This window comes from Pteronotus mesoamericanus, unplaced genomic scaffold (genome assembly GCF_021234165.1).
Source record: "Pteronotus mesoamericanus isolate MK-2021 breed Mesoamerican mustached bat unplaced genomic scaffold, CSHL_Meso_final contig_73, whole genome shotgun sequence".
Taxonomy (NCBI): Eukaryota; Metazoa; Chordata; class Mammalia; order Chiroptera; family Mormoopidae; genus Pteronotus; species Pteronotus mesoamericanus.
In genome coordinates, this window is record NW_026555245.1 from 29,744,771 (window position 1) to 29,761,781 (window position 17,011).

The 17,011-nt window shown below is 39.4% G+C and overlaps 1 protein-coding gene across 1 annotated transcript; it reads right to left on the minus strand.

Annotated features, from left to right (window-relative positions):
- Positions 1–441: 441 nt before the first annotated feature.
- On the minus strand, positions 442–2,995 carry CER1 (cerberus 1, DAN family BMP antagonist). Its single transcript, XM_054583286.1, has 2 exons — positions 2,489–2,995; positions 442–756 (listed from the first exon to the last, which is right to left on the minus strand). Exons 1-2 carry the CDS (start codon positions 2,993–2,995, stop codon positions 442–444), a joined length of 822 nt encoding a protein of 273 aa, XP_054439261.1.
- Positions 2,996–17,011: the final 14,016 nt, after the last annotated feature.

A 17,011-nucleotide genomic window follows, 5' to 3' on the forward strand; every position in this document is an offset into this window, starting at 1 on the left:
TATGAATATATACATTTGCTGGTGCTTTGGCAAGTTATTTTAAAAAAACCTATTTTTATGGTCTCATTTATTTCTTGTCCTCCTTCAGATGGAAGGCTTTTCCCAAAACTTGGAGACAATGAATCATGCAATATCAGTAGTGGAAAGGACTTTAGCAATCGTCTTGTTCAAGTCCTTCATTTACAGATGAACAGCTTGAGGTGGAGGAAGCTTCCACAATTTGTTAGCATTCGATGGCCAGCAAGCAGCAGAGTCAAAACCGGATACCAAATGTGTACTGATAACTAGATGAACGCCATTTCCTCTAAATTATCCTATCTTACTACTTTTTAAACCACCTTTCCCTTAATGTATTATGTATCCACTGAACATTACCATACTGAATAATCAGCAAATTTGCTATTGCAGTTTTGCTTGTCAAGGTAATAGTGGGATAACTTTTTAAGTTGAAAATCCTGGGATAAAGGGATCATGGGCATGAAATTCTGCCTGGGAGCCTGCCTGGAGGAGGTGTCCATGCTCGTGATGCTCCGTCTTCCCCTTGCACTGGCACTCCTCTACCAACATCACCACCTTGGCCACGGGGACAAGGCCCGAGCAGTTCAGCTGCAAGTGCACTGTGGTGAACTTGGCGGGCGAGCAATGGAAGCAGAGGTGTGGGTGCTGTGCAACTCCAGGAACACGAGCAGGCCCACATTTCCCAAAGCAAAGGTTGTTCTGTACAACTGCTTCCTCACAGTCTTCATGGGTGATAGTCTAAAAGGCAAACATATCTCTATTAAGTTATCTTGTTTCATTTCATTAACACACATGATGCGGAAGCTATAGGCTGTAAGTCTGAGGATAATTTAGACTAAAATTTCAAAACCTTTCCAATTTTGAATGTTTTGCAATTTCCAAGTAATGGTACCTGTAAGGGCAAAATATCACCTCAACTAAATAGTTCTTTTTTGAGTAAATTAATAAATTAGCCTCTAAGAAATCCCTAAGTTAATATGAAAATATTTTACTCTATTTTTTATTTTTTAAATGCCAAACTTTAAGAAATTCTGTATAGTGGGATGTTACCAGTCAAAAAAATTGAAGGGCTGGCTTCTTATGTAGTGCGCCTCGCCTTTCTATTCCTCACAGAGCACTGTGCATAATAGGTTCTCAATATATGTTTTTTCAGTTTCTCAGAGACTAGATCAGAATACAGTGAGTTTAATTCTCCTCTATTTTGCGGGGCCTGTATTACATTTAAACCTCTGAGGCTGCTTGGAGCAAAGTTGCAACACACCATATCTGACACTACCTTTGCCTCTCCCATAATCCCATATCCCTAGCTTTATGTGGCCTTCAAAACATGCAAGAGCCACACATCTTACTTTTAATTCAATTAGCAATAGAATTCAAAATAAAAGTTTCAAAGGAAATTTGATTACACAATTCTTAGAAGCAATTTTCTAATTGCACATGGCCAACAAAGCAGTCATTAGTATTTGATAGTTTACTTGCTATTGCTACATATCCTTGCCTTTTTAGGCAGAATACTTAACGGCCTTGCATATCCAATTACCTTATAATACTGCCTGCCTAATTGGGTAGCGTTATTGGACTGTAAAATTTTACATTACCCTGCATTGCTTTTGTTTCAGTATCTTTAGGTTTAAGGACCTGATGCAATTCTCAATTTTAATTTAACATTTGGAGAATGGGTGTTGCCAGGCCTGACTGGAGGAAGTAGAGAGTAGAATGCCCTTTTGTCTTAATAGGGTGGATTCAATCGTGATAAACCACAAATCAACCAACACAGTATGAATCAGGAGATAGTTGTTACTGAGGGAAGAAAATGTGATTTTACATCAAGATTATTTTTTAAAACCTTATGAAAAAATAAGTTAAATCAGTTTTGCTATGGTAATACTAAAAATATGGTAACTTATACCTGATAACCTCAACATATTTTATAGACCTATGAAGTATTTACATGTGAAACATAGGGATTAAGACCATCATACATGGGCATAAGAACAATTAGGGGGAGTCCAATGTATCCCATCTTAGCTACAAATGGAGTGGACTTGCTCATCCACAGCCTAATAGAACATAAAGATACAGCTAGAGAGATTTCTGGTGATGGGCCTAAATTACCAGTGTCCTAACTGAGGATTAGTCTATTTCTCTGGATAGACTACCCTCCTTCTTGTAAAAATAAGTAAAATCACATAAAACAAAGCTGGTGCCATCAGTATGAATGATTACAAATATGGGCAGTTCAATCGTACTCTTCCTGCAGCATTTCCAGAATACCAAGGAATAACGGGAAGTTCAGAGGGAAATTTAGGAGGAATGATCAGGCATTGTCAAACCCTGTGATCAACGCCCAAAGACCAAGTCTGGGAGCCAAGACGTGGGCCCCTGGCAGCCTCTTCCCCTGCTCACCACGTGTCCCAGCTGTCCACCCCTTCCTGCTAACCCTGATCCCCTCTCCACCCCAATCAGATACCTGGCTGAAAGGCACTGTCCTACAGGTCTCCTGATGCACCTCATGGCTTTTGATAGGCAAGATGACCCCCTGAGAAGATGGACTCATTCTGAACATGAAGTGGTGCCAGAATTTCTTGGCTTCTTCCTGAAGAGGAGACGTCTTTATCTGCATCCCATCCTTGGACTGAGTGAGGGCCTGGGACCCAGGTGGGAAGTGCCCACTGACCGGGTCCTGGGTTGGGTGTAGTTCTCTCTCAGGCTTCTTCCAGAACCTGCCAAACCTGAACAGCATCTTCTCTCTGTGTCTCTGGTCTTCTGCCGCAGGACTGGCACCTATCAGGTGTGGCACTGCAACAAACAGGTCTGGCTTCTCCTCAGCCTCCTCGGGGTTGCCTGTGGGAAGCTCTCTGCGATTCCTTTGCAGGAGCCCAAGGGAAACAGAACTCTGTCCCTGGAAGCCGCCCGGGTGCCCCACAGCCTTCCCCAGAGGCAAGAGCACCAGCAGCTGAACTAAGAGGACAGGCATGTTGCCGGGGCCCAGCTTCTTTCAGATTCCCAGATGCTGAGTCCCAGAGGAGAGGCTCTTTCCCCACGGGACTGTGAACAAGGAGCTCTGATCCCATATATAGATGCCCGTCTTGTGGGATGGGAAGGCAGGTGGTCAGCAGTCAGGCAGGGTAAACACATTTGTTTGCTTGAATTATGTAGTGTTAATGGTATGCTGCCTTCACTTTGGTTTTGTGTATTTTAGAAGATCCCAGTGAAAGCCCGGGACCCAGGGGGTCATTAGCTGACTCTTTTATCGCCTGAGATTTGAAGGGCAGTATTAGCAAAAACAACACATTCTTTGCCCGGATTTCCCATCACTATTGTTAGAAGGACCAGAGTCAGCTAACATTTGTAGCGCATCTGCTTTGTGCTGGGATAAAAATGGACAAAACCTGTTTTTATGAGAGAAGTATACGAGATAAAAATTAAAGGCATACTTTTGGGAAAAAATCCAGTCCTTTAGGCTCTAAAGGCACACGCGCGCACACACACACATGCAAGCTGCTGAAGAAGAATATCAAAACTGTATGGGAGGGAAAGGAAGAACTAGAAAGACGTTAGCTTTGTTCAGCAGATAACTCCCTTCCCACTGACATGTGGCTGGGATTGTTGATTTTGTACGGAAGCAGAGTAAAAGGAAATTCAAGAATTTCCAAGTTAATCCCCGGGCTTTAAGAATCAAATACTTGGTGTTAAATTCACACCTGGTCAGTCATCAGATAAACTCTTTCAATTGTTCACAAATTTCTCAACAAGATACTAATAGACTGACAGCTCCTCGGTCCTCACTGGGGAAGAGGAAATGTCTCTCACAAGCCTCCCTACTGACTTTTTTGTCCTTTGTCTAAACAAAGAGCTAGACTTGAGAACGTGGATTCTAAGAACCAGGTTGGATAGCCTCAGGCATGAAGCTGGCTGGTCAGTTCTTTACTTCACAGAATCCACATCCTCCTCCTTATTCTACAGTAATTGATGGCCCGGATAAATAAAGGAAAATCCGTTAGGTGACTATCATTCAAAAACATTGCAGAGCAGGCCAGAACATGAGAAAGAACATATCCACAAAACTGAAACCCCAGACCTGAAGCCAATCGACCCTCCACACCATTTCAACAGCATTTCCATTAGGAATTGATCCAATACTTGCTTATATTTCTGCCCTTTTGGTTTAATCACCATATTCCTTGCTTTTAGTAACACACTTCATCCTGGATCATCCTTCCCCCTAACCCCCAGTTTTGACTAGTGATTAAGTTTTCTTTTAAGAAGACTTAATCCCACTGGACTCTTTCTTAGATACATTTTTTTAAAATAGTCATGCCTGATTCTGTGAGATACAGCCTCGGATATGTCCCTTTACCTACAATGATGAACTGTTTTTAAATGGGCCATCATTTTTTTCAGAATTCTATCAGAAGAAATATATTTTACTTGTACCAAATACCATAGGAACTGTGCTAGTGTTAATTAAGGCACAGTTGATCCATGCTAAAGGAGCATTAGTATTTGCCATTTCTTTTCAAGTATTTGTCTAGTTGCCTGCTATCTAATTTCTTAATTCCCTTCAGCTAGCCAATGCAATAGAATTTTCAGAGCTGGCCCGTCTTCCCTAATTGTAAATGTGCTATGGAAGCCAACTAGGACACATTTTGATTCCTTTTAAACTTTACTTTAATGCCTGACGTTTCATTGCCATCAGTCACAGTATCTAGCACTTCCCCAAACTGAAGACTATCCCAGAGATTCCACTCAGGGCCTCAGGTCACTCAGCTCTGAACACAGGATACAATTAAAACAATTCTGTTGAATTAAAATTTGTGGGAGACTCGGTTTGTGGGTCAGACATCATGTCAGGTACTAGAAGGTGATACAAAATGATAAAAACTTAGTCCTTGCCCTCAAAAAACTTGTATAGTCTGATGGTTCCATACATTTTGTAACTTTATTGTATTAGCTGTGGGGATGTCAGTTATCCACTTTTAACTTTCTTTAGTCCTAAACTCCCCTTCTTCTGATCCTAACTTTGGTGTTTATAAATGCCATTTTAAAAGGACTTGAGGGGAATTTCCTTTTGCTCTTCTATCATTCCTGTTGAGAAAATGTGCAAATATCCTGACCGGTTGATCTAGCAAAGCCAAGCCTCTGTGGTGGGAACTGTGGTGCCTAAGTCTGTCTTCAGCCCTTGTCGCTCACAGCCAAGGCAGGTGACGTTCACCTCTCACCACCTTTCATCAACTTGAAAGCCAAGAATGTGATACATTATAGCTTACTCTTAAGAGCATAAACATTTTGCAGCTTTCAGCAAAAATACTCCGCTTCCAACCATCTTCAGTGATACAGGCACCTAATCGCCTCCCCTGCCCCCCAGTTTGGAAGAAGCCAAATGGAGGTAGGTCTGTGGGGTGGGGGTGGGGGGTGGCCTCCAGACACAGCAGGAAGCTGTTGTGAAGAGAGAGCTCCACAAATTGCTGGTATACTTTAGTACCAGACACCGCAGAGGAAGGCAAGCCGGAACGTAAGCCTGTGCCCAAGCCTGCTCAGTCCTCTTTGCGGGACAACCTCATGCCTGCGAAAGAGCCAGAGGGACCCATCTCATCATCCATCCATCCATCCATCCATTCAAATTTACACCTCATGCTCAGCATGATCTGAACTCTCTGATTTCAACCTGATCCAGTTTTCCTAAGCACTAGATGTCTTCAGGACCAGGTTGAGCTCCCAGCCTGCCTATGAGAGGACAGTACAGAACTACCTAGTCGGGCCCTTTTACAGGCTCTCAGAAGGGAGCTGAAGGGCAGTCTCATGCTCTCTAAGGACAACCAGAGAGGCTAAGTGTTTTCCTGAAAACCCCAGACCTAAATCAACAAAAGGTTAGAGGCAGCATTAGGGAAGAAGGTGGGCATTGGAGTCAAACTGAGAGATAGGAAGGGGATTTGGGTTGATGGAGTTGTGAAAGAAATCTGTTTGGGGTGCATACCATTGCCTCATAACCACCTCTCTTTTCAAAATACAGGGTGTGGCACAAATAACGTTCCTTTTTTTAAATAAAATCTTTTATTACAAAATCATAAGCATGTAATTCTGTAACATAACAATATCGCACTCAAGCATACTATATGACATTTTAGGTGAAATGTTCAAATTAAAACTATAAATTATTACACCCATATTATTACCCTACCAACCACACTCAGGCAGGTGTTACTTCTGCCGGAAGCTGTACAAAGTAGCATTGGTGTCAAGAGACTTTAGATTATTTTAAAAGAGCCCAAAAGAAGGCAGACTCTTTTCTTTTCCGAATGACAAAGAAGAAAGCAAACTAGAGTAAGTGGTTTCCCCTTGAAACTTTTGTTATAACTTAGTTTACCAAGGTATTCAAAACATAGAACTCCCCGCCCTGAACTGCCTTTCCTGCCACTAACTATGGAAAGAACACATCAGAAAGGGCTCGTTTCCCAAAGCTGCTCCACCCCTTGGATTTACTGGTGCGCCCAATCCTACAGCAAGTATTTGAGTACCAACTCTGGGCCAGGACCTGCGGATGAAATGGTGAGAGTGCCCTTGTCCAGGCTGGGGGGTTGCCTTCCACTGGGGGAGAGGCTGGTTTATTCAAAAGGAGTTACATAGGCTAGGCAGCCACCATTCCTGTACTAATCAGGGACGTTCAGGTCCAAATTCCAAAGTGAACTGTGACGCTGTGTTTCTGTTCATTGTATTCACTAAATGTTTAAGTGCAAGAGATTTTCTTTTATCTTTGATTGGGTATTAAATATCTGTAGTAACAAAATTCAAATAATACAAAAAAAAATTGTCCAATGAAAGGTAAGTTTTCCTGTGACTTCCCAGGCTTCCTCTTCTGTTATGGAGCCAATCACTGTTATCAAGTTCTTTATGTACAATATTACAAGATTTTCACTTATTATGGGCTGAATTATGCCTTCCCAAATTCATGTTGAAATCTTAACCCCCAGTACCTCAGAATGCGACCATACTTGACAGGGCATTGAAAGCAGTAATTAAGTTAAAATGAGGTCATTAGGATGGGCCTATTCCAATAAAAATGGTGTCCTCATAAGAAAAGGAGATTAAGACGAAGACACACAGAAGAAAGACCATGTGAAGGTATAAGAAGAAAAAGGAGAAGATGGTTGTCTCTAAGCTGAGAGAGCCCCCAGAAAGAAATTACTTTACCAACACCTTGATCTTGAACTTCCATCCTCCAGGATTGAGTGAAAGCGAATTTCTGTGGTTTAAGCCACCCAGTCTGTGGTACTTTGTTATGGCAACGATAGCAAACTAATTACACACTAAGAGAACAAAATGAATAGCCAATTAAAAAAGGACAAATATCAAATGGTATGGCATGCCAAAAAATTTTCCCATGTCTATTTTTGGGCACTGATGTCTGAGTTACCTGTTAGCATCTGGTTATCCTGTTTGCAGTTTCAGTCATCTTATTGTTCTCTGTCCAAAACACTCTCTGTTATGCACACAATGCATGGGCTATACCTATGTGTGACTAATCAGCTCTTTACCAAGATTGCAAGGGGGCTCCTCCAAATCTGAAAAGTAGGCCACGGCAGCTGAGAAGACTTTACCTTGTGCCCCACCATCCCACTGCCCATCTCTCCCCCATTGCTCCCCCCGCCGCCCCGTCCAGGATGCTCTCACTGGTGCTTAACCCCTGTCGTGTTCCCTCTTCCCCGTCTTTAACACTTACCTTGATCATGCTTCATTCTGCAGAAAGCTGCTCTCAGAGAGAGAGAGAGAGAGTACTGTGAGCTGAAGTAACTCTGAACTTGAAGCCAGAAAAACTTTATCCAATTCCTGACTCTGCCTTTCAGTTTATAAGTGACATGATCTCAGGTACTTAATTTCATGTCCCTAAACCTTGCCGGGGACAATACCACCTGCCCCATCTTCCTCATCCGGCTCATTGCTTTTCTTTTTGACCCTAATCTAGCTACCGCCCTGGATGACTTCAGTGTCCACATGGATGGGTCTGATTGATAACATGTCATCAGTATTATGTGTTACATTCAGTGCCCTGGCTGAAATTTGATGACTCTCACTTCAGCTGGCCTCTCCATTCCCATTACATTTTGACCCTGTTTTTTACCAGGAACTACTCTACCTCTAAACTGAGACTTTCACAGTCCGCTCTCTCAAGACAATATTCTGTTGTTCCAGTGTTCTCACACAATGGTCCCCAAAGCATCTGTTTTCTGCTCTATCCTTATAGTAGCATTACCGCATTTGTTGTTAAATCATTATTGGTGTGAACATTTGTTTAACATCTGTCTCCAGTTTGGATGCAAAGTTCATGAATGTAGGGGCTACATCTTTTTTTTTTTTAAGATTTTATTCATTTTTTAGAGAGAGGAAGGGAGAGAGGGAGAGAAACACTGATGTGAGAGAGAAACATTGATTGGTTGCCTCTTGGAGGTGCCCCCACTGAGGACAGAACCCATAACCCAGGCATGTGCCATGACTGGGAATCGAACCGGCAACCTTTTGCTTTGTGGGAGTACACCCAACCAACTGAGCCACACTGGTCAGGACAGGGACCATGTCTTTCTTATTCATCATTTCAGGCTCTAGAACAGTTCTTTTCATGTAGTAGATGCTCTATAATATTAGTTTAAAAATGAATGAATGAATGAATGAATGAATGAATGAAAAATATAAGTTCGCTACCTCACTTCCTTCCTATCCAGGTTGCATTCATGGTCCTTCATTTCAAACTTTTGTAATCTTTCTAACTCTGTCTCCCCCCTTTCCTTCTCCTGCACCCATTTAGTAAAATTTCAACCCTGGAAACGCCCAGCTGTCCACTTTTTCTGGGCCACACCTGGGATAGGGGATGCTGGCAGATGATGACAAAATTACAAAAATTGATTCTACATAAATTAATGATCTCCAGTCTTAACTGAACCTTTAGTTCTGCCTAGAAATCTTTCTTATTGCTCTAGTCAACTCTCTTTATTTTCCATATGGATTATGTTAAAATTTCTTTATCTCAAAACTGACTGCTCTGCCTCTTTCATAATTTTTTTTGAATTACTGTACAAGGATTTTATTTTTTATTATTTTTAATCTTTTTTTATTGTATTCTATTACAGTTGTCCCACTTCAGCCCTTCTTCCACATAGAAAGACAGAGGCCATCGGATGGGACAGTTCCCTCCTATTTGACCAACAAAACGTACCAATTAATTTCTCCTTTTCACTCTGCTCCTGGAATTCTGTCCTGTCCAGCCTACTTTGTAGAACAGTCTCCCCCTTTATTGTCAAACCCCTTCACTCGCTGGCTGTCTCCATCAGCATTGATACAATGTTTGCTTATTTTGAAACTTTTAAAAATGCCTTTTGATTTCATAAAAGTTTTCACCGTTCTGTGCTTCCATGTTGTCAAATTTTGGAAACAATTGTCCAAACCTCATCCACTGACATAGCAACCCACTGAGTCTAGCTTTTTGCTCCAGAACACCTTCAAATCTTTCACCCCAGTATCATCACCCACACCTTCTTGTAGCTGTTGGAACTCGCTGCAACATTTAACTCATTTATCATGAATTTGATCCTAAATAAAATAGAGAAAGAAAACAAGGTCAGAATGGGCAAAAGAACTCTGAGAATCCGGAAGTCTTAAGCCAGAAAAGCAGACCTGCCATCCAGCCAGCTCCCTGGGTAATAGAGGGTTTTACCCATGACACCGGGTTTATCTGGCCTGCCAACGAAGAAAGTTCCTTATCTGTGCTGCTGTTTAGTCAGAGATCCCCCAGAGCTGGCCTACTGTGGGTGCACGTGTGCCTTCCTAGCCAAGAAGAAAAGGCTCCTCAGAGGCAAGGCCTGTGTTTGCTGGAGACTGCATTGTCAGCAACTTTGAGAAAAAGGATTTTGTTGAATAAGTTTTTCTGTTTATTTCCCATTCCTGGCCTCTCACTCCACACTTAGAAGGTTAGGGAATGTTTGTTTTAACATACCAAATCCAGTAAAAATGTGAACAGAAACTTCTGACACAGTTTGTGGGTATATTTTACTCTCTGAAAGGTATCTCTTTATCCTGGAGAACAGATCCTTAATTTGCTGTGAATAGGCCCTATTTCAAAATCAAATTTCCATTGAACCTGGGAAGACTCAGAATGCACCTTTATTTCCCAGCTTGGCCACAGTCTTAGACAAGGCCTTTGAACATTGTCGCACCAGCCACCATTCCCAGCAAGTCTCTCCTGAAGGAGAATTACACTCCTAGTAAAGGTAAGTTATGCCAGAGGACTCTAAGAGTGTTAATTAACTTCATGCAGGTTGTAAATTGTTTTCCTTCTGTTAGAAGACGGGGGTGGTGTATCGCCAACAGAAATGAGTGTAGGGGGCATTTGTCTGAAATCCGTTTCCCCACTGGCCACCTGGCCGGTTTCTGCTTATACAATGCAGGCAGCTGGGGGAACCATATTGTCCCTATAAGCTCATAACACATGAACGAATGATTAAAAACACATGGAAAACAGTTCCACAGCTAAGCTAAAATTCAGATGGGAATGGAAAATCAACTTGCAAAGCTTACAACTGACTCGAGGCCAAATGTAGGACAGAATGCGAGGAACAGTTGCCAGAAGACAGGGAAGCTGGGGAGAAAAGCAAGTCGTGGATCGGAAACCTAAAACAATGACACCTTGTATTGACAGCCCTTCTAAAGCTCTCCAAGAGTAGGTACCAAAATCAACTCTGGAAATATTAAGACCATTTCGTGAAAGATTTTAGACAGATTTATATTTTCTACCTTCTATAAATAAAGGTTGGCTTGACTATCTTGGCAACACCTATGCAGAAACATAATGTTAAGTATCTGTAACATAAATATTAAAATATTACACATTTTCCCCTCTGAGGTGTGGGGATTAAGTAACAAGGTGGCAGGAGACAAACTGTGAAAATCATGACAATAAAATGCAAAAGCAAAGCAGAACTTTCCAGTAAGGCTTGCCTTCTCTTGTGTACCTGACCTCGTGCCCAAGATTTTCAAAAAGCTCTGCTGGTCTTAGTCATACTTGCAAAAGTTCAACTCTTGCTTCAAATCTGAAACTCTAAGCAGCCTATTATTTGTGGCTCGGCACTAAAAGGAACCCAGGATTCTAACGAGTAGGAAACCTGTAGGAAAGAAGGTGATTTACCGGGAGCCAGTCTCTGCTGGTCGTTTCTGTTCTCTGGCTTCTAGCCTAAATCCTTCCTCATGCCCATATACCCTGAACCTTTCTCTCCTCTTAGCCTTTCTCTCCTCTTAGCCTCATTGAAGTCTCACTTGGGGGCATGGTGAATGCTCAGTATATGCAGCAAGTGTGTTCCTCACAAACTGAATGCAAAAGGAAATTATAAAAATATGGCTCCTTGGAGAAACCATTCTTAGAAAATATCCCCATGTTCTTAGCAGCAAACAATCCTTTAGCAAAGAAAATAATCCTTTCTGTGCTGTGAAAAAACTATCTCCTAACTTTTCTCTCTTTATAATGAGGTCATAGATATAAACTTTGTCATATCTGCCACAGTTCATTAGATGTATCACTGATCGCAACTGAAAACAAGGCGTACTGGAGCTTTAAAAGGTTTCCTCAGTCACCGAGAGTTCTCCAAAAACTGGAGAACATTTCCATGTTCAACACAAATATTCTAACATGTGGGAAAGTTCTCACTTGTAACATGGAACTTAAAACCCAACTCACCCACTACCAGCTACTCCTTCCCTGTTTCCTAGTGAGGACAAGCACTGTTTGAAGTTGTCACGCTCTTTCAAGTAATTTGCATTTCTCTCTCTCTGTCTCTTTCTCTCTCTTATGCATGCAGATTATAGCTTTTAAAAAGGTATTTTTGTTGAGTGCCTACTATGTCCAAGACATATTCTTTATAGTTTCACATTTAATTTTTATACTATTTCCAGGAAATTATTGGTATCCATATTTTATAAATGAGAAACCTAAGTTTAGGAAATTTGGGATATATAGGCAGTAAGTGGTAGAATTGAGATATAAACCTACCTTTTGTTCTTCCTTATTAGTCTGCTTATTGCACCATAGCTGTTAAAATGGTGAGTACATTATTTTATATTCTGCTATTTTACATTAACATTATGTGATAGCATTATTATTTTAATAGCGGCAAAATAATATTTCATTAAGCATTCTTCTTTCATTTGGCATTTAAATAATATAATTTTGCTCCAATTTTTTAGCAACCTGAAATAAAGATACCTTCATACATATAGCTTTCATTTTCTTTTGTAGAAATTATTTTGTTTCCTTTTCCTTAAACAGCTTTATTGAAGTATAAAATTAACATATAGTAAACATGTATTTAAAGTATACTGTTTGATAGATTTGGCCATATGTATGCATGTATGTAAATCTGTGACGCTGTTACTACAATTAACATAGTGAGCAAATCCATCACTCTCAAAAGTTTTCTTGTGTCCCTTTGCAATCCCTTCCTCGGCCCTTCCCTGTACTCCTCTCCCATTCACAGAAAACACCTGATTTCCTCTCTGTCACTATACACTAGTTTGCACTTTCTAGAATTTTCTATAAATGGAATACATATACACCGTGCATTCTTTTTGTCAGGTTTCTCTCACTCAGATTAATTATTTTGAGAATGATCCAGGTTGTTGTAGCAATACCTCATTTGATTTTATTCCTGAATAGTACTTCTTTGAAAGGATATAGGGATATAATTTTTTTATCTATTCACATGGTAATGAGCATTTGGTTGCTTATGGTTTTGGTTGTTACAAATAAAGCTGCTATGAACATTCATGTATCAGTCTTTGAATGGAAATATGCACTGTTTCCTCTTGGGTGAGTTCCTAGGAGTGGGATGGCTGGATCATATGGCAGGTATACGCTTATCATTTTTTAAGAAACCACTAAATTGTTTTCCAAAGTGGTTGAACGATTTTATATTTCCTTCATCAGTATATGAGACTCATAGTTCCTTTATGTTCTTACCAATACTTTGTAGGGTCACTCTTTTTAATTTTAGCCATTCTAATAGATGTGGCTACAATTTATAGTTCCCTAATGACTGTGTTGACATATTTTAATATATTTATCTGCCATTGATATATCTCCTTTGGTAAAGTATCTGTTCAAACCTTCTGCCATTTAAAAATGTCTTATATTAATTTTGAATGTGTGTGTGTGTATATATATACATATATATGTATATATATATATATAAAATCTGGATACAAATCCTTTATCAATATACGTGTAGTAAATATTTTCTCCCAGTCAGTGGCTTGTCATTCTCTTAGCGGTGCCTTGGTCATGATATATTATCCTCTTGTAAATATTGATAGTTTTGAATTGGTTAAATTTTGTTTAGAATTTGTCTATCTACATTCATAAGGGATATTGGCCCGTGGTTTTCTTTGGTTATAATATTTTGTATGGTTTCATATCAGAGTGATACTGGCCTTGTAGAATGGTTAGAAAATAGTCTTTTCTCTGCCTTTTCATGGATGAGTTTTGTAGAATTGATACTATTTCTTCTTTAAATATTTGTAGAATTCAATAATGAAGTTACCTGAGCCAAGGGATTTCAATATGAGAATGTAGTTGGTGCTCTTCAAGGAATCTGTCCCTTTTATTTAACTTGTATATTGGCCCACACTGTTTACGATATTCCCTCGTTGTTCTTTTAGTAGCTGTAGAGTCTATAGTGATGTCGCCTGATGTAACTAACTTCTCATTCCTGATATTATTGACTTGTATCCTCTCTCTTTTTTTCCTGATTAGTCTGGTTGGAGATTTACCAACGTTATTGATATTCTCAAAGAACCATCTTTTGGTTTCGTTAATTTTCTCTATTGTTTTTTCTGTTTTCTATTTTATTGATTTCTACTTAATAGTTTTATTTCCCTTTTTTTCCAGTTTCTTAAGGTGGAAACTGAGGTTAAGACCTTTCTTCTCTTCTATTATAGGCATCTAGTGCTATAAAGTTCCCCCTAAGTATGACTTTAATGGCATGCCACAAACTTTGATGTTGTTTTTTCATTTTTATTCAGTTCACCATACTTTTTAATTTCCCCTTTGACTTCTACTTTAACCTATGAATTACAGAGGTCTATAATTTAGTGTCCAAACACTTGGGGATTTTCCAAAGATGTTTCTGTTATTAATTTCTAATTCAATTCCACTGCTGTCAGAGAACATATTTTGTGTGACTTGAATCATTTTAAATTTATCAAGACTCATTTTCTGTCACAGAAGACAGTCTGGCCAGATGAATGGACTGTGTGCACTTTATTTGAATATACAGAAAATGTATATTCTGCCCTTGTTGGGCGGAGTGTTCTATAAAATTAATTTGATTAACAGTGCCCATACTGCTATATCCTTACTGATTTTCTGCCTGCTCGTTCTGTTCATTATTGAGAGAGGAGTATTAATGTTTCTGACCATAATTATAGAGTTATCTATTTCTCCTTACAATTTGATTAGTTTTGTTTTATGTATTTTTATACAGTTACTAAATGCATACGTGTTTAGGATTATTGGGTCCTCTTGAGGTACTGGCCCCTATAGATTATATAATAACCTTCTTTATCCTTGGTAATAGTCTCTACTTTCAAATCTACTCTGCTAGCCCTGGCCAGGTGGTTCAGTTAGTAGGAGTGCTGTTCCATACACCAAAAGACTGTGGTTTCAATCCCCACGGGGACACATGCAGAAGGCAACCCATCCATGGTTCTCTCTCACTCTCTTCCTCTCTCTCTAAAATCAAGGAAAAAGCATATCATCAGGTGATGATTAAAAAGAAATCTACTCTGATATTAATAGAGCCACTCCAGCTTTATTTTGATTAGTTTTAGGGTAGTATATCTTTTTTCATTTTCTTCTATAGGATTGATTGCTTTTAGGAAGCAAAAATACAGATAGGGATGGAAGCAAAAGGTAAATTCATACTTTATTGCTTGGAAAAAGTATTGCAAGTTACCATAAGGCCTTTAATGGAAGTGTTGGCTTATTTTTGTTCTTTTCCATCTCAAGATAAACTAAACTTTATTGCCTAGTAGAATATAAGACCTATAAAAATGTTCAAAAATTAAGTTACATGTGTAAGTTATGAGGACAGTATATTCATTTCCTGCATGATCCTGTTCTAAAGACTTGTAAAACTAATTTTAAGAAAATCATGGCATTCTGGATATTACAGACACCCAGACACACTCTGCCATCAGCAATAGTTCTCTCATGACTAATGGGGGAGAAGGAGAAGGAAAATCAATAAAGCAGTACTGTAAATTTAAAAATATGTCAAAAAAGCATTCTTTTCCCCTTAACCAACTTTGTAAAAGGATAAACAGAAACCTGGGTGAGATATGGGGCAATTACTGGAAAAAGTATCTTGGATGAGTCAAACACAACCCATTTATAGCTTTCTAAAATAAATATTTATATGGTGATTTTGAATATCATTCTTACTGTGATATACTTCCTATAACATAAAATTCACAACTTTGAAGTGCATAGTTCAGTAGTTTGCAGTATATTCACCATGTTGTGCAACCATCACCACTATCTAATTTTAGGACATTTCCATCCTCCCAAAAAGAAATTCTGCACTTACTAGCAGTTTCAGTTTCCTTTTCTCCCCAACCCCCTGGCAACCACTAATCTTTGTCTATAGATTTGCTTATTCTGGCCACATGCCTTTTATGTTCAACTTTTTTTACTTACAGTGTTTTCAAGTATATGGTGAATTTTATCATAGTCATCATTCTAAGATATTTTACTTTACAACAGTAAAACCACTTGCTCAAAGTGGTAATAGATAGGAGGAATAATTAGAAGACTCTCGTTCTAGAGGTAATTTCTTTCCACTTCAGCTTCTGAGGGCTTTAGTCTCCTCTGTTGTACAAGGTGGATATCAGGTGAAACAGTATCAAAGTTCTCTATTTCTGTTACTCCAGGAATCTCAAAAGGCACAGAGAGACATACTGTTGCCTTTTGGGAAAAAATAATTGTTGCAAAAACAGTGAGCTACATTTGGAAACTTTAGGCCCTTACTTGATCTGGAGATAGGAAATTTTGGATAGCTGCAGACAATAACACTTTGAGTTGATTATAAACTCAAGATGTTAACACCAGTGTCCTAATCAGGAGAGAAATATAACAAAAGACAGCCTGAGCTGTTTGTAACAGTGTGTGTTTCTCTCTGCTTCTGAAAAGGGGTAATGTAATCAGTGATTTCCTCTGTGACATCCTCCCTGATAAAAAGCTCCACACTTAAAAAAAAAGAAAAAAAGAAAAAAAAAGCAGCAGCAGCAGCAGCTATTAGAGGCCTGACTGATGTGGCTCAGCTGGTTGGGCATCACCCTGCAAGGCAAAGGGTAGCCAGTTCCATTCCTGGTCAGGGTACGTGCCTGGGTGGTGGGCCTGGTCCCTCGCTGGGGTGCATGTGCAGGGGGCAGCTGATCAATGTTTCTCTCTCCCACCACTGTTTCTCTCCCTCTCTTTCCCCTCCATTCTTCTCTCTCTAAAAAATAAATAAAATCTTTTTTTAAAAAAGCTATTAGAAATTTGCATATGTTAGCTACGCAGGGTTGGCACTGCATATCCAGTATTTGTTGAAGGAATAGTGGGTAAATGGATGGGTGGCTAGGTGAATGGATGGAAGCCATATGACTAAAGGCTAATCTAAAAGTCAGAATAAGAAAGACATGTTGAATTTTCTTCTCCATCCCTTGTTACAGTGATAGGATAAATATGAAATGTTAAAAACTAAAGGAACAGTGGTTCAGAAATGTTTATTTTATTAATTTTGATGTAACACTAGATACAGTACATTGAATATGCTCCTTTGTTGCAAAAATTAATCAGCACCAATTCATGGTTTAAATTATACAGAACTGTACTGTTAATGAAAATGTGCATATTCTTCTTGGCTGTATTAAAAATGAAAAAAAGAGAAATGTAAATAAATGTCACCCGGTTCAT

Excerpts from the sequence above, each read along its gene's own strand:
- CER1 (XM_054583286.1), bottom strand. The coding sequence starts at position 2,995 with ATGCCTGTCCTCTTAGTTCAGCTGCTGGTGCTCTTGCCTCTGGGGAAG. Across the intron at positions 757-2,488 it reads GGACAGTGCCTTTCAGCCAG|ACTATCACCCATGAAGACTG; the intron begins GTATCTGATTGG and ends TTTGCCTTTTAG.